The 27,334-nt window shown below is 32.7% G+C and overlaps 1 protein-coding gene across 1 annotated transcript in view; it reads right to left on the reverse strand.

Moving 5' to 3' along the window:
• Window positions 1-27,334, reverse strand: part of EPHA6 (EPH receptor A6) — a 724,129-nt gene that overhangs the window by 556,301 nt on the left and 140,494 nt on the right. Inside the window, exon 3 of the mRNA XM_072966895.1 lies at window positions 23,109-23,772. Within this exon, the coding sequence (XP_072822996.1) occupies window positions 23,109-23,772 (664 nt within the window). The remainder of the gene's footprint in view (window positions 1-23,108; window positions 23,773-27,334) is intronic.

Genomic DNA, 27,334 nt, shown 5'->3' on the forward strand with positions numbered 1-27,334 from the left:
AACCCTGAGATGGATAAGCTTTGACATTTTACTTTCCTATATAATATACTCAAGTGTAAAATATTGCCTCCATTAAAATGCAAAAAAAAAAATCAATTTCAGGATATGAAGTGTAAATGTTGCAATAGATTCACCCTGTTAATCTTACAGGTAATTCTTTACTCAGGCTGATATTTGTCTTTATGAATAATTTAATTCTGTAACTCCTTAGGGAACAAATGAGATATTTTATCTATTTGAGGATTTTCACCTAAATGAACATAAATAAAAAATGATTTTAAAAGAAACACTGTAAAATGGTATTTTAAAAAAAGCCTAAGAATTTAATTCTCAAGTTTATATAATACAAAGTTGAAAAATATATTTTCCCTGACAATTGTTTTTAGTCTTATTTGCTTATATCTAACACTTTACCAAGTTAATACACAGCAGTAAAATCAGAACATGAAAAATAGATTCTGAAGGCAAACTATGAAAATGAAAGTAAGTGATTTAAGAATAAAATCCTTGAAATCTAAATAGGGTTCTAGACATGAGGAATCCCTGATGGGAAAGAAATTCAGACTTGAAAAAAACAGATGTTAAGGCAAAACAAAATAATAGTTAAATTAAAGCATTTAAAATATTTAATATGTAAGTTAGAAATTTTAAACTTAGGAAAAGTATAAAATATTTTATATAATTTAATCTTATAAAATTTGAGAGGATGAAAATAAATCCTCCATATAAAATCCTCATTTTAGGTAAGATATATAATATAAAGCATATTATGCAGCAAAATGCTTCTGTAACTGAATGTTAAGTGGGAATTTTCCCACAGCCAGAAATTTCAGAGAAGGCCCCAGCTGAATTTAGTCACTGCTAGGAATCTTTATTTTCCATTCACAAACTTTAACACTTGGAGACAGTGAACACAAGGAATGGTTTATCAGGATTCTCCAGTTTCAGTGCCCCCAGTTCTCGCAGCAATAATGAGGGATGAGAGAGAATGGTCTTTGGGGGTAATGTGAATGAGGCAGTCAAAAGAATCCCTCATGAATTTCAGGTTGCCTAAAATGTTCCCTCAAATTTATTAAACTAGATCTACTCTCTCTTCTAAAAAGTTGATAAGCCACTGGATCTGCAGACAGTGTAACACTGTCCAGGGTTGAAAATAATGACCAAAACAGAGAGATAGAGGTGCTGGGATAAGGAGCCCTAGGGAGTAACCCATCCTCCTATTCATTGATGAATAAGGATATGCACTTTCCTTGGGTGGGCTGCTTATGAATAAGGTTCCTTGACTTAAGTGGACCTAATAATACACCTACACAAGCAAGTAACTGCAAGGAAAAGGCACCTTAATAAGTAGACTTTTTTGACTTTAATGAAGAATAAAGAGATGAAAGAAATGAAGCTGAATCCTGATCTGCCTCTTCAGTGATCCAAGAAACAGGACACTAATTACATAACTCTCAGAGGGAAGAACTCAGAAGAAGCACAGGCAGTGGGAAGCCAGGTACACGGAGGACATCTGAAGTGAGTGCCAGTCTTAGAAGCAGAAGACTACAATCTCATTGAGTCTTAAGGAGAAATGTGTCCACTCCTGCTACATCACCGATGGAGTTGGCATCTAGGAGTGTGAGATAGAAGAAGTATCTAGAATCCCACCCACACCCCAGTACTCTCAAAGCACAAAAGCTGTCAGCACAGATGGTATGTGTAGAAAAGCTTTGAATGGAACTTAAGATTGACGTTTTAAAATGAATAAGTAATAGAATAAACTAATAACCCAAGTGTCTGAAAAGTTATGGCATCTGTCTAAAAAGGGTCCAGGAAGAGCCCCCAAGTGAGAAAAAAGGGTAAAAATTCCATTATAGCTGGGAGCAATTATTGAAAAAAAAAAAACTAAAACAATATCTTATTTAAATAACAATGGGTTGTATTGTAACTCCTCAATAAACAGGTTACTCTGGTCAGTGGTATACTTAAAATAACATTATTGTGTTCTATCTTTCTCTGTATCAGTATGGATCATGAAGTTCAGGTGTATATCTCTAAGAAAGGGCACAAATAATACACCATTAAAGGGTATGGAACACCCAGAAATAACTATGCCTCATAAATGAAAGCACTGGAAGAATATATTCATTCAATAAATGTTTTTTCAATGTCTCACAAGTGCTAAGTACAATTCTGGGTATAGTAAACTTGGAGATGAATGAAGAGTCAGAATGTCCCTGGTCTTGTAAAGTTACAGTACACTGGGGTAAACCATAGTCAAGGAATAGCTTTCTAAAGAAGTGATATTGCATAGGATGTAGAGAAATAGGAATTTTCACATACTGCTGGTCAGTGCTAGCTGATTCAACTATTTTGGAGAATAATCTGACAAGATTACTTGAAGTTGAAAATGTGCCTAATCTCTGACTCAACTCCACTCTGGGAAATAATGTAGAACACTTGCAAATGTACAGGAGGATGAAGGTGTGTGTGCATGTGTGCGTCCTTGTGTGTGTGTGTATAAATAAAAAGGATGTTTACTGCAGCATTGTCCCTAACATTTGGAAACCACCTAAATGTCCAATAAAAAGGGAACAGACATGAAAACTGTATGTAATTACAACTGAACAGTACACATCTGTAATGAATGAAGTGAAATCATATGTGTAACATGGATCTCAAAATCAGTGTGAAAAGATTATACAGTGATGGTTTATATCATGATACATTTATGGATCATTTATGTTAAAAAACAATGGTATGTATCTTTTATGGGTATATACTAAGTAATAAATGTAAATGATAATACACAGAAAAAGAAATGATATGGCAGATAAGACAGAATAATGAAAACTCATGAGCCATGTAATGATCTAAGTAACAGGGGAGGGAGAGAAGGTGTTATAGACTGAACTGTGCCCCCCCCGAATTCTGAACAAAGCCCAATGTGACTGTATTTGGAGATAGGGCCTTAAAGGAGGTTACTGAGATTAAATGAGATCATAAAGGCAGGATGCCCTTATAAGAAGAGGAAGAGACACCAGTAGTGCACATGCAGAAAGGAAGGGCCATCTGAGGACACAGCAAGAATGCAGCCATCTGCATGCCAGGAAGAGTCCTCACAAGAAACCAACTCTGGTGGCACCCTGATTTCGGACTTTCAGCCTCTAAAACTATGAGAAAATATTTCTGCTGTTTAAAGCCACCAAGTCTGAAGTATTTTGTTATGACACCCTTAGCAGACTAATAACAGAAAAGGAGATATTTGTGTCAGAAAACAACAATGTGAAAGCTCTAAAGGAGGAAGTGCTTGGAGAGCTCTAAAAACTTAGGGATGTGAGTAGGACTGCAGTCACACCAAGTGTGGCAAATGTAGGAGATGAAGTTGCAGAGGCAGGCAAGGGCTAGATCAAGGGGGCAGGGGAAGGCTACTGGGCCATGATGATGAGTTAGGAAATTTTTTTAAAGATAACATGAAGCCAACGGAAGATAAGAGACAAGACCAGCCACTCTTGGAATAATGGATTGTTAAAGTTAATATAGGGAACTGTTAGGCTATTCCAGTCTATATTTGATCTAGGAGGTTAGTAGTGACCAACAGGAGGGAACAGATTTGGGATAAACTTTCAAGGTAGGGCCTAAAGAACTTGCTGATAAATTAATGAGAAAAAAGTGATAGTTACCTGGCTTTGACCATTCTCTCTGAAAGTCTCTTCATTCTAATAGATAGTCAGAGATCACAAGATTGGATATCTAGTTTTAATAGTTTGTGACTCATTAAAATGAAGAAAAGTCTCTGTTAACATGATTTTAAGTACATCCTTCAATGGAGATTATATTCAAATTACATGAAACAATTGAAAAATAAAAAACCCTAAAGGTGGATTTTAATACTTTCATCGATCCCCTTCCGCAAGTAACTTCTTAACCCCATGCCTAGAAGAAATTACTGTATTGGACCAGAGTTAATCTCTTTTTGTGAAACCTCTTCTAGGTACCACACAGAGCTTTTATTCCATGATACTGTATAATAGAATAGGCATTTCTCACTTTATGACCCCCACCATGGGCTGAACACAATAATTCCTAAATTTTTATCCTTGTTAGTATTGATGGTTATAGTTTTGTTTCTCCATGCCACACTTTCTTGACCCGTTATCCATGTTCCAATAGACTTAGGTATTAGCAGGTCCCAGTTTATGTTTTTGTAAATTGAACTGCCCTAGAAAATATCTATTTTTCTAGCTTGGCCAGCATTACATGATGTGTTATCCTGTCATCTGGAGATGAAGACCAGATCTATTAACTTTTTGTATGCATTATCCATATTTTATTATTGTAAGTGGATTCATCTCTATTTATGTTTTTCATCTCCTGTTATTTATTCTGGGGTTTCACTGGGGTCATCTGACCTTGCCTGGATTTGGCAGGGCAACTCTGCTTCAGTCTGTGGATCTTTCTAGGCTTGGCTCCTTATTATAGTAGGGGCTCAGAATCCTCCAGCAAATACTAGTGAAGCTCTTCTCGTGATGCTGGCAAAGGTACAATAGAACTAACAAAAACAAAGCTAGGATCCTTGAGAGGTAGGTTCAGAACTGGCGACTAATTTAGGCTCTTATTCTATTGGCCAAATTAAGTCATACAGCTGAGGCCAAAGTCAAGGAGTCAGGAAAAACACTTGCTGTTTACTGGGACAAAGGGCAAAATTACAAGGGAAAGAGAATTAATACAAGGAGGGGTGAATAACTGAGACCAATAATTCAATTTGCCAGTCATATTCAAATGTCATATCTGTACTCACCTTTCTCTAATTATACAAATTAAAACAAGTATATAACTAATTATGATAGACACACACTTAGGAAAAATTAAAATGTAGTAACTGTGTATATGTCTACATACATGTATGTAATACATACCCACATGCATACACACAGATACTTACACACATATTACTGCAGGGGAGAAGGATGATAAAACAGAATACTCTGAGATCTGCAGAGGGCTCCCTGATAACTTAGCTAAGTGATGTTCAGAACATATGTGTCAGGAAAACTCAATGTTGAGGCACAGATGGCTTCTCTAGTGAATTCTACTAAACACTTAAAAAAAATACCAAATTTGAACAAAAAATTCCAAAATATTGAAAAGTGGGAAATACCATGCAATACTTTTTATGAGGTCAGTAATACTTTGATTCTAAAACCAGAAGGAGATATTAAAAGTAAAGAAAAATACAGGTCAACAGCCCTCATATACACAGATGGAAAAAACTCCAATTAAAATTTTTAGAAATACGAAATTTTTTAAAATATTAAATCATGAAAAAGAGGTATTTTATCCCAGGAATGTAACTAGCATCCTATTTAATGGTGAAAATTTGAATGCTTTCACTTTAAGATTGGGAACAAGGCAAGAATATCCATTCTATTTCTGTTCAACACTGTTCTGAAGGATCTGGAGAGTGAAACAAGGAAATAAAAAATATCCAGTTTGAAAAGGAAGAAAACTTTCTTATTCATAGATGACATGAAAATATGAACTAAAATCATCTATGGAATACATAAAAACATTCTAGAATGAATCAGCGAGTTTAGGAAGGTTATAAGATATGAGATCAATATACAAAAATTATTTGTATTTTTACAACAGTGGGAAATTAAATTGAATGAAACAATATTTACAATATTATCAAGACACGAAATATGTAGGGATAAAAATGGAAAACAATCAAAATGTCCATCAATAAATGAATGGATAAACAACTTATGGTTTATCTGAAAGATGTTCGACAAAGCAAAAGTGTAATAACTATTGATATATGCAAATGTACAAATAAATGTAAAATAATTATGCTGAAATTAAAGAAGCCAAGCAGAAAAATGTGTTTGTACTACATAATTCCTGTAATATAAAATTCTAGAAAATGTGAACTAAAGCATAGAGATTAATGTATAGAGCCACGGTGATTGGTTGCAAGAAGGATAAGGAGAGAGAAATTATAAAGTGTATGAGGAAATATTGGGGATGATGGATAGGCTCGTTATCTTGATTATGCTGATGGCTTCACAGTCATATTTATATACCCCAAATTAGCAAGTTTCATGCTGTAAAGTACAGTTTTTATATGTCATTATACTGAATAAAGCTGTTATAAATGTTTTATATTTATCTCCTGATTTTTAACTAAATTTTACACATTTTATTCTAAAGTAAACAAATCTTCTAAAATATAAATAACTCTTCTCTGTTAGAACTTTTTACATCCAGTTTACTTTTCTGAAATTAAAATATTTATATTAACTAGGCAATAATCTCTATAAAGCAAAACTCAAGTAATTCTTGATGGTAATATATTTTTTATGCATCTAAAAAGAATAGAAGGTTAAAAAAGGGAAGATCACTTCAAATTATTAAAACAAAAGAGATCTGAAAAATAATATATTTAACAGTTTAGGGGGAAACATTTGAAGTACAGATTCTGCTAAAAACACTGATATTCAGAGAAATGGCTTTGAATCAAAATTGCTGAGTTTAGGCCCCGTTTAGTGATAAAACTAGAAAAAATCATTTAATGTTTTTACCTTCACACTAATTTTTCCAATTTAGCATACATTACTTTTACTTTTCTTACACTATGAGGTATAATCAACTAGTAAGCCTTTCTTCTACAATACTTTTGATGTATAATGTTACTTTCTTTTTAATTCCTAACTTTAACTCATAATTTTTATGAAAGGGGAGAGAAAATGTTGACCAATAAAGGCCAGTGATTTGGTAATTATTTTTTCTCCAATAATAAAACTATTTTCAATAATCTTCAGTTTAATTTACTTATCCTTGGAGGCTTCATTAGATCTACTAATGAACTGGGCATCATTTAAATTAGAATTAACACTTTCATCCTTCTTATGAATATATTTAAGACAAACTTTGAAATGTTGGCCATCTGGGAAAACAGTCAAGCTGTCATAGCAAAATGAAGACATTTCTCACTGAACAGTACTACTTCATGGCCACCAGACAGTAAATAAATAGACATTCATTGCTGTCACATTGAGGGAAATTCCCTCAAAAAAACATTGCTGTCTCCTTTAGGAATTCTTGGATACTTTGATCATCCCTTTGAAGTAATAGTCATTTAAAGATATGTTTCACATGCAATGCTAGACTTACTTCCATGTTTCATTAGTAGGCACAAGAACTGCATGGTATTTTTCCCACTTAGCAGTCAAACCATTAAATTCGATAAACATCACTAATATCTATGGTTCAAAGATTAGAGTCTCTTTTTAAGGATGCCAGATATACATAGAAAAAGGAACCTTAACAGAAGAGATACATTAAGCAATCATTTCTCCATTTCCTCCAATTAAGTTTTTGTGTATTTACTCCAGGCCATTAATAAAAGAAGGGAGGGAGGAAGGAAGGGAAGCTGGGTAGAAGAGTGAAAGAAGCTCTTCTATTTAAAGAGCAAAACTATATTCAAACAGTGAATAGCATGAGGTAGACTGACACCCCTTAGGAAGGAGATGATAATGCTTGTCATGAAATACTGAAAATTTATTTTAAGATTAAATGTCATATGACTTTTCCAAATCCTTAGTTATGATTGAGTATAATGAATGACTTGAATATCTATATATATTGAAAGATAAGAATAAGAATGGCATAATACAACCACAGTTCCATAGGAAAGTTTAGTCACATAGTACATAGTCTAAGAAATCTCAAATATAAATGAATTTAATGATAAAATATTCACCATGCAGCTTAAGTTGACTTCTTCAAAGGGCATAAATAAGAGAGATGGTGCAGGGGCTGGTGGCAGGGGGGAGTGTGCAACAAGAAAGAGAAGTCAAAAAAATGAATAAATGACAAAATACAGTAACAGTAAATTTCCAAGGGGGCACTACTGAAGATATATATATATATCCCAAAAAACTCCTAGAGCACTACACAAAACATGTTTTATAATATGAAACTATTATTCTAGCTAAAAATAAAGGCTTTCATTTATATGTTAAACAGGTACAATATACTGCTTATTTTAGAAATATCTTTATAAAAAGATACTTGTTCAAGATTATCAACAACTTGGGGACATTTTTTAAAATGCCAATTCTAAATATGTTTTATAACATAATAAGCAAAGTATACAAAATCATGCGCTCTATGCAAATATACACCCCTTCACAACAGCAACAGCACCATTATTGTGCAGGTCTGTATCTATTGTGTGGCAGGGATCATGGCAATTCACAGCAATTCAGTTGTAATTCAGGATGTAATAGGAAGGCAATAAAGTTTGTTAAGCTTATGGCACACATTAATAAAAACATATTTACCACTGCCAAAAGGTCAAAATAATCTGCAAGTAGGGAGAAAATATGAGAACATACTGGAAATTGAATTTTGCGGTTCACAAAAAAATCTGTTTTCTTGTAACTTCTACGTAAAAGACAATCTGAATTTTACTTATCTGAATTTGCTTTATTTACTGAATTTGCCTGTGTATCCTGTGTATTATAAAAAGAATATAAACTATAACTCACCAATTTTTAACAAATTTTCAGTGCCTGGCATGGCAACTAGTCAAGATGTTTCAGCATGAGATAATTAGCAAAGAGAGACCTTGAAAAGATCTCATCAGCAAACAGCCAGCATTGAACTAACACTCCTCTAAGGAAAACACTCATACACATTTTTTTTTTTACTAAAATGATCTTTTACTCTCAGATACTTTTGCATTTTAATAAAAATCAAACTCTGTTTCCTAAAATAGATCAATATGAAATCCTCTATTGAATGTTTTTGAAATTATATTCCTTAGCCCAGATGCCTTAGTAAATGACTGAATAAAAATGATGGCTAACTTGTGAGGGAAACAGTTCCACTAGAAGTTTTATCCTGTTTAATTGTAAAAATGTTACACACTAATGACAGGCTCAAAAGGACAAGTTTGATCATTTCATTTATATTTCCTAGACATACATTAATTTGTCTACAGGGAAGAGCTCTACAAACACTATTTGCAAAGAACTAGATAGCAGGTATTTAAGTTTATGGGCCTTATGGTCTCTGAAGCAATTACTCAACTTTGCAACTGTGACTTGAAAGCAGTGATAGACAATACGTAAATAAACAGACTTTGCTGTGCTTTAAAAAATCTTAACTCATGACAATGGACTGGAATGGCAAGCAGGGAGTTTGCCAACTCCCGTTACACAGTGTTACCTGATAATGACCAAGAGCCTTTCTTTGACCAAACTTTGTCAGACTCCTCTGAACCCTCTGTTCATCAAGGCCTGACCATGAGCTTTTGTCTCTGTTCCTGTGAAGTCCAGTTTTTGCAAGAATCTTGCTAAATTGATTGACAGAATCCCCCACCCTAAATATCTGATCAATTCCTCATCTCCCACAATCCCCCAAGTGATATGTGATCACCCTGTTCAGCCATTAGAAAGAATCCTGTCAGGATGGTTTAGCCAGAATCCCCCCTTACCCTTGATGTCTCCTCTTAGTAATTTTCCATCCGTTGACCCACACCATGATCCCTGGCTTTAAACTTCCCCTTTTCTTTGTTATAATTAGAATTGAACTCAATTTCTCTCCACTATTGTAAACCTCCATTGCAGTACTCCCACTGAATTAAGTCTGCCTTCAGCAAATGTCAGAATGATTATTTTTTTAGCAGTGTCAAAAATAATCTAGGATTTTCCTTTGATTGACCCAAATCCATATTTAATACCTGGATGATGCCTTCTTTTTTTAAATAATGTTTCTCTTTCACCTTTTCTCCTATTCTTCAAAATTACTGTTTCATCATAGTTGTAAAATTCCATGAAAATCCTAATTTTTATCCTACAAATCAACATCTTTTTGTTATAACTGTGCCTTATGCTTCATTTTATTGCAACAAGAAATTCTCTGTGGAATTTTTCTTGCCCCCAAATAGATCCCTAAACTAAGGTACAATCAGAGGCTACCTGCACACATTCTAAAGAATGATGGTTTCAATGGTGAAGGTAATTCCTCTGGGGCTTGGTAAGAGGTGACACTGCTGGCCCTACACCCAAATCATTATTGCTCTCCCCTCCCCTATCTCTATCCCTTTAAAATAGGAACTGTGGTATTAAATAATCCATCTATTCTTCCTATTAATTAGCGATCTTTATTTTATTGTAGGTTTAAGGATTTCATGTAATATCTATTTTTTTTCCTTTCTACTCAGTACCATTGATAAATATTTCTCTTTGGGAGTTATACTACATATTTTAAATATTTTCCCTTAAATATATTTTAATACCTGATAGGGTTCTTGCTCTTTTATCGTTCTTTTCAAATAATCTATATGCCATTCCATTTAACATTTAACAATAAAAATTTACAATCATTTTTGCTGAGTTCAAAGTGGCAAAACAGTAAGACTCTTGAGTATGATTTCTCTATAATTCTAAATAAACACTCACATCTTTCAAATATTTAAACTTCTTATCCAAGAACACAGTGTGTATATCAAATTACTCTACTCTTCCTTATCCCATTCAAAACAAATTTTAACTTGTTGCATTAAATAGAACATCCTCTTGCCAATTTTTAACAAATTTAAGGAAAACATACAATTCAACATTAAAGTAATAATGCCTCAGGACCAGATAACTTTACTTTATTGAATCAGATATGAGTCATCTAATGAAATACATTATTATATTTCATCAATTAAGTATACAGAGAAATTTTATGGTCACCTCTATAGATGCCAGAAAATTTCTGAAAAAAAATTATAAACCATAATGAAGAAAATATTTACCTAATTAATGTATGCTATTTATTTTATAGGATAATTTTGAAAATTATATAATTAAATATACTATTTCATATGTATGGAAAATTCGTTCATGTTTAGCAAGCTACAATACCCAATAAAATTAGGCTTTCAGAAGATGATGCTCTTGGTCATAATGCAATTAGTAGATTAATAGAGAATCTTTAGAAATATTCTCACATAATCCATATTTAGTGCCATTCCAAAGTATTAACAACTAAAAGTTTTCTAGTTAATTTTATTTAAAATATATAATTGGTTAACAGAGAGAGAAAGAAAATAAGTTTTTCACCATGGTAGGGTGAGATATAAACTATCCTGAATAGTAGTAGTTAAATTTAAAATAAGAATCGGTATAAAACAAGAAAATGAGGATGTGAGTCATTTTAAGAAAAAGACAAAAAAAAAAAGTGATCCTATTTATAGAATTCTATCCAAGACAATGGTTGTTTGTCTTTGTCGAAAGGAACAGGGCTTGCATCTTTCAAGAGGTTTTCATGACTTTTTATAGCAGTCACTTTTGATACTGTCAAATAATGGGAATAAATCATGCTTTTTCCTTGTCCACTGCTGAAGATAAAGCAGAAGTTGTTTTTATGCTCCCAAAGTTCCCATCAATTTTGGTACTGCATGCTTCTTTATATGGTGATAGTCCTTGTATAGAGCAACTAGCAACTGGAAATCTCCATCCCTTTCAGTTTATTACCACTCTACAGTTCCTCATAAAATAGAGACTACTGTTTTTCAATAATACTATAGTCCTTATTTATTAGAACTCATTCTAAAAACAGATAGTTTGTCCTAAGTTCGTATTGAAAATGGTAACTGGTTATACAGAATAATGATGGGGAAATATCTGTAATACCGAAACTTTCCATGTATAGTGTTATATGCCCAAAGGGAAAAATGTTCAAGTACAAAAAAGAGAACTATTTCTTTAAAAGGCCACGTGAAAAATTGAGGACAAAGGAATTTATTTAATTCTTATTGTAAGTCATTATTTCAAAGGACTAAAAATATTAATAATGTCCCTCCAATATCATCATAATGTGTATTCAAGTTTATCATCACTTCTGAATAATCATAGTAACAGTTACTATAAATGAAATAAAAATGTTTTTCTCACAAAAGATAACAGGATATCTTAAATTAAAATAAATATTTTAAGTATATTTATATTAGATACACTATTTTTCAAATCTATCTCACCCACTCCTTTTTCTGTATCAAGTTCTTCCCTTTGATGCCTGCTTTCCTTAGAACTATGTTGTCCTTTGAAATATACTTCCCTAGAGCTTAGATATGTGAATATCCTAAAAACGCAAATTACTACATTTTTGTTCATATGGAGGATGATACACATTCATATCTCTGTAGTTCCAATGCAAGCTCTGACTAAATAATGAAAAATAGTATAATACAAAATTATCCCCAAATTTTAAGATGTATGATATAATTTTACTATTTATATTTGTTATGATGCTTAGAATATTATTTAATTTGAATTATGTACAGACTTACTAAATACAATATTCTGTTATTATACTGTATTTCTATAAAGTAAAAAGTGAGGTCTTTTTCTTCTCTGGTAAAATTTTGCCATTATATCTTCAATGTACTACACGTTATATTCCAGTGTAAAGTTTATCCTGAATGCTCTGTTGCTACTGTGGATGCTACATGGAAATAATCACCTCATCTTCAAAACAGTTGAATCCTATTTATTTATATGGAATGAGAATAAGGTTTAAATTTATAGAAATATTTTTTATTCTAATGTTTAATTTAGCATATTTAGTTCAGTTCATATCTAGTTAAACAGAACATTGATACATAGTCTACTTCTTGTCTGTTGATCAAAAGAAAATCCTGATTATCTACACTGGATGTGGCTTAATATTAAAGTTTAAATGAAAAAGCTTTTACTCTTGGATTATACAATTTTTACAAGTGTCACCATTGTGGGTAAAATGCATATGGCACTTCTACAGCAAGGCTTATAAGAAGATGTGCAATCTGTATGTTCTTTTTCTTTCTCTCATTGGATACAGAAGACTACAAGGCCATATATAATAATGAAGTTACAGATGGGAAATCTATAATTCTCCTATTTTCTGTATGAAGGAAAGCCCTCGACAACTAGGAATACCTTGGACTGTAAAGTAAATGAAAAATGAACTTCTACATATTAAGGCTCTAGAATTTGGAATTTTGTCTTCTTAGCTTTTAAATCTTACCTTAAATGAAGATTTAAGTGTATATGGGGGTGTGTGTAAGTGTTTGAATGTGTATGTGAATATACAGATATATACACACATGGCATTAGCTTAGTAGTCAGGGGGCAAGTGATTTGTAAAACTGTAATAGAAGACTGTACTGATGGGAACCTACATTATACCATAGTATCATTCTTGGTAAACTTTATCTGCAATAACTTGGAAGGCAGGGCAAGTGCTGATTTGTGTTGACTGCTACTTAATACATCAAACAAGATACTTCCAGGAGGAAACAAGCTCAGGCAATAAGTTGAAAGGTTGAAAGTTGGAAGGAGAAGGAAAAGAAGAGTATAGAATTTTAGTGCTTTCAGGATAGGAAAAGATGATATCTTTCAACAACCAGAGACAAAACTAAGAAAAAGGTATCTCTGAGCACCAAAGATAAGTTAACACATCTCAGTTAAACAAACAAACAAAAAAACTCAGCCATATGTTTAAGATCTACTCAACCCAATTGTTTAAAACACCCTGAAGTTAGTTTCTATTAAGCTGAGAAGGGCATGTGAATATTGAGGAAAGTAGGTAAATTAATAAATAAAACATACTTGAAAATTATGTCGAAGACAGAACTTTGGGTTTGGATTTTGTGTGTAGTTTCTGGCATGTAGAATTGACAAATAGATTAAAAGACTACTATGAATTTTAGGAAATCTTATTGCCAACAATTCATGAGTCTAGTCTAAAAGAGCCTGTATCTATGAAATGATCCATGAGCGCACAAGACAGATGAGCATGGAACAGGTATGAAAGCTGTTCAATCACCAAAACTATTTCAAAAATTATCAGGATAATAAGCTCACAGTGTAGCCAAGGATCATTGAGAACAATGGATAAGAGCATCCCACTGAATGAGTGTCCGGATCTGTTGAGGTTCTTCACATTGCCTGCCCATCACTGCTCTGAACCATTCATGGCTGTGTGATTCCTATCATTCTCCTTTCTTAATGGGAGTTTTCTATTTATTTCAACCACTGTGTATTTTGTGTTAGGGACAGGTGGCTTATTATTTAATGTGCAGCTCACCAGCTGAAAAGAAGAAATATTCGAACCAGATGAAAAAAACTTTGTGTTAACAGATATATGAGGATTGGCATGCACATTTTGTGGGTGAAGTGGCAAAATACTGCAGAGATAACCAAGAATTACCAAAAAAATGGGCTTCCTCTTTCATGATAAAGAATTTTTGTTGGAAAGTGACTACTGAGCTAGGGACAACATTTAACAACATCCCACCCCTATTTGCATTTAAGTACAGCCATATAACTAGTTCTCACTGCTGGTATGCAAGAGGAAATAATATGGCTCTTCATATTTGGGTTGGTTAAAAACACATGTGCCTTTTCCAATCTCTTTTTATAATTTCTGAGCTAGACACAGAAAACTAAAGGCTCTAAGAGATGGCTGGTCCACTAAATGCAAGTAGTCCTGGATCCCTGAATCACTGCATGGAACAGAACTGACAACCACAAATGCTAACATGAATTCTTTGGTAAATTTTTAGGAATCTTAAGTTTACTCTTTATAAGGCCTCAGGTATCAGCATTAGTGCCAACCATAAATTCTCCAAGTTAAAAAAAAAAAAGACAAAGAAAACAAGTTAGTACACGAGTTACAATTGCAAAGTACACATCAACACTAATACTAATAAATATTCAGGCCTAATTTCTTTCAAAAATTACCTGAATCTCACTTTAACACCCATAAAGAATAAAACAACATCCATAAAAAAATAAATAAATTATGAAACAAAGGCAGAAATGAAGCAATAACAAGTGAGAATGAAAAAAACTCAATAGATGAAGTAATCTCTTAGATGCAGCAAAAGTGAAAACTCATAACCTGGAAATAAGCAGATTAAAATTTCAAAAAACATATTAAAGAGGATAATACTGAAAGTCTCCAACAAATTATCTCATAGGCATTCTAGAAATAGAGAGCAGAAGAAAGTATCATACACACAGACTTTTTAAGGCTAAAAACACAAATGTGAATGAAGCAGGAAAAAATAAACCCATAACAATTTCATAATAATGTAATTGAAGGCCAAAAATATGGAGCCTATAGTTTCCCAAATAATGTCACTGGCAACAATAGATTCTTATGGACAGGGATATAATATTTGCAGATTGTTGAGGAAAAATAATTATCATCTGGTATTCTATATCCAAACAAACAGTCATTGAAAAGGGAGGGCAAAATAAAGATATTTTTAGATATCCATTAAATAAAGAGCTTAAACACTTATAGAACCTTGCCAAGAAATCTACCAAAGGATATACTTCATCAAATGGAATACCAAACCAAGGGAAAAAAAAGATATAATGATAGAAAAATACAGCAAGAATAAAAACGGTTACTATATCTCCTTATATCTAAGTACTGACTTTATAAAATGATTGATTTTGATTTTATTTAAAACGTAGAGTAGAATTCTATGCAATGTTAACAAGAAAGATAGCAATTTCAGTGGGTGACATGGTGTGTCATATTTAGAAAGAAAAGAGAGATGCTGAATAATTTTATCCTCTCTTAGAAATATATGTATTTCATAGGATTTTTTTAATTAATCATAGGTCTTTTTTAAAAACATTTTAATTGAATTATAGTCATTTTACAATGTTGTGTCAAATTCCAGTGTAGAGCACAATTTTTCAGTTATACATGAACATACATATATTCATTGTCACATTTTTTTTCACTGTGAGCTACCACAAGATCTTGTATATATTTCCCTGTGCTATACAGTATAATCTTGTTTATTATTCTGCATATGCCTGTCAGTATCTACAAATTTTAAAATCCCAGTCTGTCCCTTCCCACCCCCACCCCCTTGGCAACCACAAGTTTGTATTCTATGTCTATGAGTCTGTTTCTGTTTTATATTTCTGTTTTTTTTTTTTTTTTAGATTCCACATATGAGCTATCTCATATGGTATTTTTCTTTCTCTTTCTGGCTTACTTCACTTAGAATGACATTCTCTAGGAACATCCATGTTGCTGCAAATGGCGTTATGTTGTCGTTTTTATGGCTGAGTAGTATTCCATTGTATAAATATACCACATCTGCTTTATTCAGTCATCTGTCGATGGACATTTAGGCTGTTTCCATGTCTTGGCTATTGTAAACAGTGCTGCTATGAACATTGGGGTGCAGGTGTCTTGTTGAAATAGGGTTCCTTCTGGATATATGCCCAGGAGCGGGATTACTGGGTCATATGGTAAGTCTATTCCTAGTCTTTTGAGGAATCTCCATACTGTTTTCCACAGTGGCTGCACCAATCTGCATTCCCACCAACAGTGTAGGAGGGCTCCCTTTTTTCCACAGCTCCTCTAGCATTGGTCATCTGTGGACTCTTGAGTGATGGCCATTCTGGCTGGTGTGAGGTGACACCTCATCGTTAATTAAGCATAGATCTTAAAGAAATATGATTTGAAGGTTTCAAATTGGCAGAGAGTAAAACAGATACTAAAATTAAAATTGAAATTAGGACAAAATAATTTACTAAAAATGATTATTTCAAGATAGTTTATGTTTTAATCTATTTTTTTAAATTGTGACAAAGAACAAACTGTGACATAATTATTTAACTTCATTCTGTTCTACTTGGAAATAATACCTTCTATTTTTTTAGGCTCCTTTGAACCTCTTGATTTCCTATTTTTCTCAAGCCGGATAAAAGTCTGGAATTGCTTCATGCAATAAAGCAGCTTTATTTGGAACTGAAGGCTATATTGTAGTTGTAAGTGTTTATATTTAGTTTGTGAGAACCTTTAGAAAGTGAAAACACTATTTGGGCCAATATGTCTGCCCCTTTTTTCTGATCCCAATCTCACCTTTCAGCTTTTCATCACACCCTCAAACCCCCTTATTTAATGCCAGCAAATCGTAGTGCTTCAAAATTTCTTTATGAGGTCTGCTCCCACAGTCATCTCTGATAACATGATTAGACAGAAGATCATAAATACAGAGCATAAATGTTTCTGAACTGCAGCAGAGGACAGAATCATGAAGCCTTAATTACAAGACTCCTAAGGAGCTCAAATCAATAGCTATGTCACCAAAAGCCCTGCATATCCCATTCACTTCTGTGAGCAATAAAGCAATGGTCTGAGAACTACTATAATTCTTTCCTCCAGAATTTTAAAGCAGCACTAGGGGAAAAATAAATAAATAAGGGCATGTCTCTAGAAAATGTTTTAAAACATTCTCAATGTTTTAGAACTTTAATTTCCACAGCCAAATGTTATTCTGTTAAATTATATCGTCTGATACTTAAAGGCTTAAAAAAGGTATCTTTGCAAAAAATACACATATATATTAAAATCCTAACTAACTAATATCTCTAAGTATAAGTGCCATTACGTTAACATGATTTACTCTAAATTAATATCCCAGAGGAGTTTATTAGGGATTCACATCACTTCAGAAGTCACAACTGAACAAAAATTGTTCAATTTTGCATATTAATTGTTTCCAATTTTCTTCCATAGTGTTAAAATATTCTTAGATATATGAAGTGAAAGACTATTTTATGCAAATTAATGTTTTATGAATCAATGTTATTTTTTATTCAAACCCTTACTAGAATAAATTAAAATAATTTAAAAATTACATCTAATTAAATCTGTAACATCAATATGTCTAAGTATGAGTTTTAATTCTGAAGCTATAAAATAAAAAGTTACGAAAAACAGAGATTGGAATGAAGTATAAAATACTGCTTATTATGTGGAACAACCTAAAGTACTGTGTTTGGTTTTAAATTTTAGCATATCTGCTCAATACAATGTTTATGTCTATTTAAACCTGGTTGAAAACAGTAAGAATAAAAGTACCCCTATCTTTTGTGCTTCTAGAATTTGAATCTAGATATGCCTTAACAATATTACAGAGAACAGAATCTCAAGTGCAAACATTAAGTAGTACAACTTTTAAAATAAAATATAGTAAGTTATTTAAATACAAATAAATATACATCTTTAGATATGGTAGTACGGGGAAACACAGATTTTTACTATTTTAAAGCGGCTTTTTTGTTACATAGCAGGGTTCTCAAATTTATGCAAGTAATGAGGACCATTCCTAAAGCCTCATTGTGATTTTCCCTTTCTATCATCTCTAACAGCAAAGTTCCAGATAAATTTATATTTTTTCTATCATTCTCAGTAACTTGAATCACAGAATAGATATACAGATTCCGTTCTAACAGTGCCCATATGAGATTCCACTAAATAAATACAGAGCAAAAAGGGCTTAATTGATGATGAGAAACTTAGGGCTTCTCTGCACTGTGTTTGGCAGGCAGGAACAGTTAAAGTATCAAGGTAAGGGCATGGATGCCTAGAATGAGGAAATGAAAGAGAAAAGAAGGGAATATGTGAAGAAGTGGAGAAGAGCAGGAGGTAGGGAGGGAAAACACACAAAGACCAGACTGAGAATTATCTAGGCTTTAGTTCTAAATTTAGTAGTAGTTACTGAGTGGGCCCAGGAAGTAGAATTCTATTTTCAGTAACTTAGAATGCTGATTCATAAAATGAAAAATAAAAATATTTTCTAAGACTTTCCAGACCTAAAATACCACAACTCTCCCTAAAGAAAACTTTCCCATTTCACAGAACTGAGAAGAAACAGAATACTCTGTCAATATACCAACAGCTTCTACCTTTAACTACTCAGTAGAACCTAGTTCTATTTATTCATATCAATACATTTCTTAACCTTCATTACACAAATGATTTTTAAATATAACTCTTTTATCTGACAGCCCTGGTGAAACAGACACATAAATAATTAGTACAAATTGTAGCACAGAGGAAAGAGGCATTAACTTTGTGAAGATCTAGATGAATGACATTTGTGCTAGACCCTGAAGGATGAATAAAATTCCATCACAGAAAAGGAAGAAGAAAGGGACGCCAAGCAGCTAGATAAAATATGAAAAAAAAAAAAAACAAAGGACATGGAAAATACATGGATTATTCAAAAGTAATAAAAACAGAACAGGAAACAGAATTTGCCGAAGTTAGAAAATAATAGGACAAGGCCAAATTGTGAAGTCCCTTGAATGCCATGGTGAAATAGATATACAAGTATGAAAGAAAAATTAGATAAACAAGAATAAAAGAAAAAAAAACAACAATAATTTCCTCACATGAAACATTAAAACTGTTATCAGGATTTAGACAGTAAGCAACCTAAGGGGCTCAAACATCTCAGATGAAGCATCAGACAGGTGAGTGAAGCCATTTTGGATGTCTAGCCTTGGTAAATAAACATCTGCATAGTGGCATAAATGATCCCAGATAAAATCATCGGAAGAACCACCCAGCTGAACCCAGTCTAGATTTCCAGACTGCAAGCAAATGACCTGTACAAGATAAGGAGTGCTGCTATAACCAAATTCTAAAATATAGCATTTGTTTTGGTAATAAACAGACTGTGGAGACTGGAAGAGTGGCAACGAGACTATGACTGGAGGATGGAAGAGCAGTAAGATAATTACAATTAGAGATAAGATAATGAAAGGTCATCCAACAACTGGTAAGAATACTACCTGTGACAACTTGGAAAACACAAAAAGCACTTCATAATATTGTGGACTAAATTAAATTTTCACGACAGATGTTTAAACTGGCCATTTGGCTACATGGGCAATTCTTATAACTAAGGAGGATGACTCAGGGCAAAGTCAAGTGATGAAGCCACAGAGAAGCAATCTCAGGGTGCAGAACTGGGTTCTAATAAAAGAACATTCCCTGACCCTATAATTAGGAATCCTGATAACATTCATTGGATTTCTGAATCACAAACAGACAGACTGTTTGTTCCCTGCCTTTGGGAATGTGTGAATCTTTTACAGTTATCCTATCCCTGTCCCATGCATGTTGTGTATGTGAGGATAACTTACCTCATTTAGTCCCTAGTTCTCCAGATCAAGGGGAGCTTTAGCTATGAAGCTTCATTCACATCTAGAACTGATTTCAATGAAGTTCTCCTGAACTTTCAACACAATGCCATAATGGGACAGATCTTTGGGAAGATGTGGGCATTTGTGCATGAAGTGGGGACATTCATCATGAGAATTCAGAGAGTAGATTGTGGTATACTGTTACACTGGCAGCTCCTTGCAAACATACTTCTAGGTATTCAGCCCCTTTTGTAGTCCTCTCATATACTCACTTTATACTTGGCCAAGTGAAAAACTCCCTCCTCAGCCACTACACTTCTAAAAAGCTTGAGTTAGATTCTTTAATGATGTGAGGTCATACAGAGAGAGGTCCTGGATGACAAGTCATCTTAGACTTTCCAACCCCAGTCAAGCTCCCAGCTGAATTCAGCGGCAAGAGTGACCTCTGCTTATTCTACAATAAGCAGAAGAACTACCCAGCTGAGCCCTAAGAACTCATACATTGTTATACATTTAAGCTATTAAGTTTTGGGTTATTTTATCTCAATTGCAATAGACAACTGAAATATATGCTTTCATTTATATTTACTTCTACCACCTATCAAAATAATTAACATATAGTAAGTACTCAAAAATGTTACTAGTTTAAATAGATTAAATGTTCCAACAGAAAAGAACAGAAGAAAGGAAAATGGTATACAGACATTATTTTTCCTGTCCCATTATATATATACATATATAGTTACATTATTACTTGAGCTATGGTTTATTCACATAAATTCTAATTAATTTGCCATTTAGGTTATATTTAATGCAGAGATTCGGTTGTGAGATAAGATGTTAACAGACAGCAATATAATCGGTGGTAAAAATTATTATCAGAGACTAGAAAGCAGCAAGATGAAGCTTCAAGAACACACAAATAAATAGTTTAAAATGGAAATTGGTGGTAGTGTAAGATACCCTTGTCCGAAAATGAGGTCTTCACATCCACTCTGACTTCCTTTGTGCTTGTATACTGTATTCCAATGTACTGTATTCAATTGGAACCAAACATATATGTTTGTGTTTAATAGTCTTTCATATGCTTTATCATTAAATTATTATAACCACTACTTTACTTATTGATAAGAAAACTGTGATTTCAAAGTTAGTAAGCCATAGATTTAGAATCCAAGCCTAATCTTCCAATTTCTGCCATCCCCTACAAGATGATGAACATTTGCTCTGTATCCACAGCCTCATTTTTGCAATCAAATAAGTTATAATAAAAATAATAAGTCATAAAAACAAATTAGTCTAGATAAGCCAATAATTATCATTTGTCCAAAATCAACTCTACCCAACAAGTGAAGGAATTTTAACGTATGTAAATAAGAATGAAATTTCACAGAGAAAAAATATAAAGCAAAGAAATATTTAGCTATCAATGACTGTCACTATCTCTGATTCTGTGGTCAATACCATAAAATATTTTTAATAATAATTAATCACATAAATCCTTATATAATTATTCCTTAAATAATTAAAAACATTATTTTCACCAATATTCCTGCTTCTACCTTATATAAAATATGGCAGAACTACATGGTTAGTATATGTAATATGTTTTATCCTTGGCTATTACTACCTTCTTAATCTCATTGAAAAGTTATTCATAAATGTGAATTTTTCTTTAGTGCATTTTCCAATGTAAAATATTTTATAGAGCACCTTAAAAGTATAATTCATAATGTATTATAACTTATTTCATTCTAAATCCTTGTTATAGGTGAATAAAATTTTTGAATTAAATTTATATAGATAGACTTTCATGAAACACATTTTAATGACTGAATAGTGAAGGAAAGCTGGTTCACACTTTATAAAAATATACTACAGACATTTCATACAGACAATATTTTCAAATGATCTAATATAATCATTACTGGATGCTCTAGTAGACTTTTTGACTTTTAAGAACCTAAGTTTTATAAACAGATAAAACCTTTAAAAATTCACATAGGTTATCCATGACCCTTATATAGAAACATATATGTTTTTTCTTATTTATTTTTATCCCATTTAATGTGTGGGAATATAGCATCAATAAAGAAGTCAATAAATTCAAAATTGGTACTATAGAAAAAAATGAATAAGTAATTTACCATTAGAGGAAAATATCTCTACTATATTACTATTTACCAAGCAATAATTTTATTTCTATATTTATATTTTTATTATGAGTCCTAAATCCAAACACAATTGATATAAATTATCTTTATTAGGGGATATGCAAAAATTTTTAAAGTGTATATATTTATTAGATTAATAAGCTTTCATAAAAGGAATCACATAAAAAGAAAACATTGTTTCATTTTGAAAATATAGATATTCCTTTATCACAACTATGTGAAAGGTATGTTTTAAACTTAATCAGCACTGCACTGTGTTAATACTTCCTAACAATTAGATCTTGTGCAAATTCCACTAATGTATTATATGGTGAGAAACTGTATTTAATAGTAGCAAAAAATAAATTAAGGTTTAATACATACAGTCAGTACTAAATCACCAAACATGTAACACTCCTATAAACTACCTTATATGTTTTGAAACATATATATGATTCATATGCAACATATGAATTCCCCAATTTATTTAAATGTAAGTTCAGTTTACCTAGGTACTATTCAATTATTACCATTTTACATGAAAGAAAGCATTACTTTAAAACTGTCTTTAAATGTCATATTATCTGTAAACTACCAAAACATGAAAGACAGACAAATGCCCAAACTGAATCACTTTTGCTTTTTGCTTCTGCTATTGATGTTGCCTTCCCTTGTAAAAATTAGGTAAATACAGCAAACCATACAGCAACTACTTCACAGAAGGCAATATGGAAGAACATTTGTCATGGTATATAATTTATTTTACATTTTCATACACCATCTCCAGTAGGAAAAAAACCAGAAATTATCTTATATTTAATATAAGTTAATTTCTTCCATAGTTAATCCTGCCGGTAATAGCATTCAAAAATGCCTTATTTGAAAATAAATATACAACAAATTTACCTTTAAAAACCATTATTTAAATGCAAGGTAAATTATTTAAATGTTTCTTTCTTACCGTGGCAAGAACCTTCGATTTCTTCATATCCTGTACTGCAGATACACCTCCCAAGAGGAACTAGCCAATCTCCGTCAGCTCCACAATACAGTTTAGGAGTGTCACGCTCTTCTGCACTCTTCACACAAGAGCCCCTTACTTCAACCAAGGAGGAAGAATCAACCCTTGGGATGGTGTCAGGAAACATGGCCAGGTTACGGACAGTGAAGGGGCATTTTTTGTAGAAAACACGGACCGAAACTAGGGCAATGCAAGCCCCGATGTCTTGAAAAGCCAGATAAAATCCTTTCCTTTCTATAGGCCCCACCTCACGAATTTCGGTGTTGAGTTTGAGGATGCGATCACCCAGATCCATCTGGGTAAAGCTTTCATCAGCAGCAATTGTGTCAATTTTTGTATACTGGCTTGGCTTGAATTTAATTCCATGGGACTCATCTGATTCCACATAATACAGATTAAATGTTTCTTTGCAAGTCCCCAAGACCCATGGGATGCTGTTACAATCCCTCAGTGTGAACTTCATTTCCACATAAATTTTCTGAGCTGCATCACGGGAGATCCAGTTTGTACGAAGCCAGTTGTTTTGGTTTGGTTCCATCACATTGCATACCTGGTACGTGTGAATGGGCCTATTGTGTTCATCCATTTCAGTGATGGCATCCCACTGCAAAAAGAAAAAAAAAAATGATTATAAAACAACAGTTGTAAACAGATACGAATACTTTCAACATTTTCTATTTTACGAAAAGAAAAAATGACTAAAAAGGATACAAATGAAGCAAAGCAAAGCAACAATGGTGCAGGATTTTAAACAGGAGATTTCTGTTAGAGTTTGGGTTCTGAGCATAGCAGCTGCTCTGGTATGAATCTTACCTTCTTACATGTTAGTTGCAACACCAAGAGATACTTTACTTAAGCTCTAGTTTCCTCAGTTCCTCAATGGAACTGATAACAGTACCAGTTTCATAGGATTGTTGTGAGGCATAAATTAGTTAACATAGGTAAAGAAATTTAAATAGTTTCTGGTACTCTAAAAACAATGTAAAAATAACTGACCGATTAACTGATCAAATAACTACACCAATGACAAATGCATCTAGTTACCTATTTGTCTTCATATCCAATTTGTCACAAACTGAGGTGTATTTATCAGTAGTCAATTAAATATTTACATGCCATAGACATATTTAAGAAATATTTATTTGTCAGGCACTTTTCTGGGCAGTAGAAACAGAGCACTGAACAAACACTCCTTGTCCTCATAGATCCTGCTTAGACTGAAGAGAGACAATAAAAACTGTAAACAAGTCAGCCGAATAATGTGGTAGAAAGTACAGTGGGAAAAAAAATAAGGCAGGGAGTTGGGGAAGAGGGTCACAATTTTAAGTAGCATGGCCAGAGAAGGCCTTACTGAGGTAGTGGCATTTAAGTAATGTCTTGGAGGTGAGACAGTGAAACTCATGAGGAGGAAACAGTAAGCATAAATCCTTGATGCTTTAGGGACAGTATGAATGGGCACTAGACAGAGAGGCAAAGAAGGGGCAAAAAAAAAGCCTTTATAAGCACTGGAAACACTTTGGCTTTCACACTGAGCTAGATCACTGGATTATCTTCACTTCTGCGTGTTTACATAAAAGCATTCTGCCACTTATATGAATAGAAAAATCTTGCTTATTCTTTTTTAAAATTTTAGTAAAAATCTTTGAGTACTCTGAAATCAATTGGTATGTCATCATTTAGACATCTAATATTGCATACTTCTACATTATGAATTTAGATTGTAATGTACCTTATTTTTATAATTATAGTAATTTTCAATAAACAAATTTTATAGTCTTTCTGGGAAAATATACTAATATAGAAAATATACTTTCTGGGAAAATATACATCATAGTTTCTCATTTGTATTACAGTGGAAATGATAAGCTATTTTCTATAGTGAATAAGTGATATTTCTTGATATCATACTTCAGTGATTTATAAGATTATTTAACTCAGTCTGTCTATATTCTCTTATTTTAGTTGGCTGTAGAGAGTTTAATCAAGACTGGTGGAATTTAAATTAGTATAGTTTCTTATAGAATGGCTACTTTCCTTAGTCTATCGTATTGTTAGGCGCTAAGTACTTCCAATTATCTACTCTAAATTTCCACAAATAATTTACATTATCCATCAAGAAAACTTCAAAATAATTCTTTATCTAAAATTTCATTTGTTAATTGCTTGCTTGAAATTCAGAAGATACTTCCAGAAAAATAAATGAATTCTTTCAGAACTGTGGATGTAATTTTATAAAACACACCCATTGTCTATCACAGGTAATCCAATAATCTCATGGACACACATGAAATTACCCATCCAAATGCCTTTCATCAGCATATCATAGGTCTTACATGACTCTTACACTTGAAAATTTAAAGGCAAACCAGCATTATCATAGCTTATCTAAAATGGTAAACTAAACATTCAGAAAATAAACAGTAAGACAAGATGCAAACAATAAAATCTGAGAACTGTCAAAATAAGCGTTCAAAATTCTAAGCATTTTATCCACTGGATAGCCTCTATGATTATTCTTATTTTAGATAAACTTCTAATCAGAATTGATTTTGTTTCTGAGGGAATGTATGTAAATTGCATTATTTAAATGTAATATTGCAATGTATTATTGTTGTGTACACCACATATTCTACTCTCCCATATAGAAATATAGAGCTATACTCTCAATAAATTCTGTTTGACTAATTACATTTTAACACCTTCAGACTTCATCTCTTCATATTAATAAAAAGTATTAACTATGCTCATCAATCAATTCTTCTAAAATATGAGATTAACTAAAATGTGAAAAATTGTCTCTATGACAAAAAAAAAAACCCCGAAATCATTACATATCTTTACTTTAATGTATGTTGGGTTTGGGAAAAATGTTTAATAGAAAAAAAGGTCAGGAATTAGAAGAATATGACATGCATTCTCTGAATCAGGACTAATCTGAACCAAGAGATAAGGAATTAACAAAACATGCACAAATAATGAGAAATGTGGTTCTTCTCAAAGCACTGCGTAAGGATGTTTAACAAAATGGTACATCATTTTCTATGTTAAGTTTATGATGTTTGATAAACAATAGTATTTCTTCTCTCTTTAATTAAAAAAAAAAGAAATTAAAGTGAGATTCAGGTACCAAAATAGTCAAAACGGATCACATGCTAAATTTCATCTTCGCCAAGAATAATGAAAATAATTGAAATTAGATTTTAAAATTTGAATATGATTAATTAAATCAATAATACAAGTAAATTCAAGATTGCTATAAGATCTAAAAGGCTATGAAATTTACTAAAAATATTAACATCAGTAGACACAGAAATGGTATTGTATTTAAATCATAATGTAGCCTTTGGAAATATTGTATTTAAATAATTATATTTGTATTTATATAGTTATACAACCTTTTAGTTATAATTTCCAAGTATTAAAATAAATAAGGTCTCTAAAAATGTGGGGTTAAAGGAAAGGATGGGAGCATGAGGGCTCACATACCAAATGTCTAAATATTTTTAAATGATATATCATTCTCCAGATAAGATCAGAATCAAAGTATGTTCTATTTGCCTACTTTACAAAGATACTAGAAAGCTAAGTTCAAATTTAAAATATTTGGAATCCTCAGAATACCACGCCAGCATGTGGTGGTCCATCTAGAGCCAACCCCTAACCTCAGTCAATAGCATTTCTATTCCCTTCCCTGACTAGCTAAATCCCATACCATGAAGGGCTTCACACTAGCACATGTATGAGTAATCTGAGGCCTCATGTCCAACCTGTGTCTCTCTGCTACAAAAAGATGCCAACTTTGGTCCTCTGTTCAACCCAGGCTAAGCATACCAGTAGCACAGTACACCCATTGGTGGGTGGACCCCAACGAGAAGCCTTGAAGTTCTTAAAAGAAAGCTGGAAGCCATCTGAGCAAGAAATTCTGGGGTCTTACCTACAGTGCGGTACAAAAGGAAAGCACAGGATCTAAGTAGCATATTTCCTTATCATCTGAGGTCATTGACTCACAAAAAGGGGTGTAGCTAGAGAAGTGAAAGGGCAAGGTCACCTAAAGCTCCAGGAACAGTGTAAGGTCTTCCCTTCCCAGGGCTAAAGATGGTAATGATGAAAAAAATCCTAATTTGGAACATAAGATACTATAATCACTCTTTAATATCAAAGAGAGT

Source organism: Vicugna pacos, chromosome 1, assembly GCF_048564905.1.
Source record: "Vicugna pacos chromosome 1, VicPac4, whole genome shotgun sequence".
Classification (NCBI taxonomy): Eukaryota; Metazoa; Chordata; class Mammalia; order Artiodactyla; family Camelidae; genus Vicugna; species Vicugna pacos.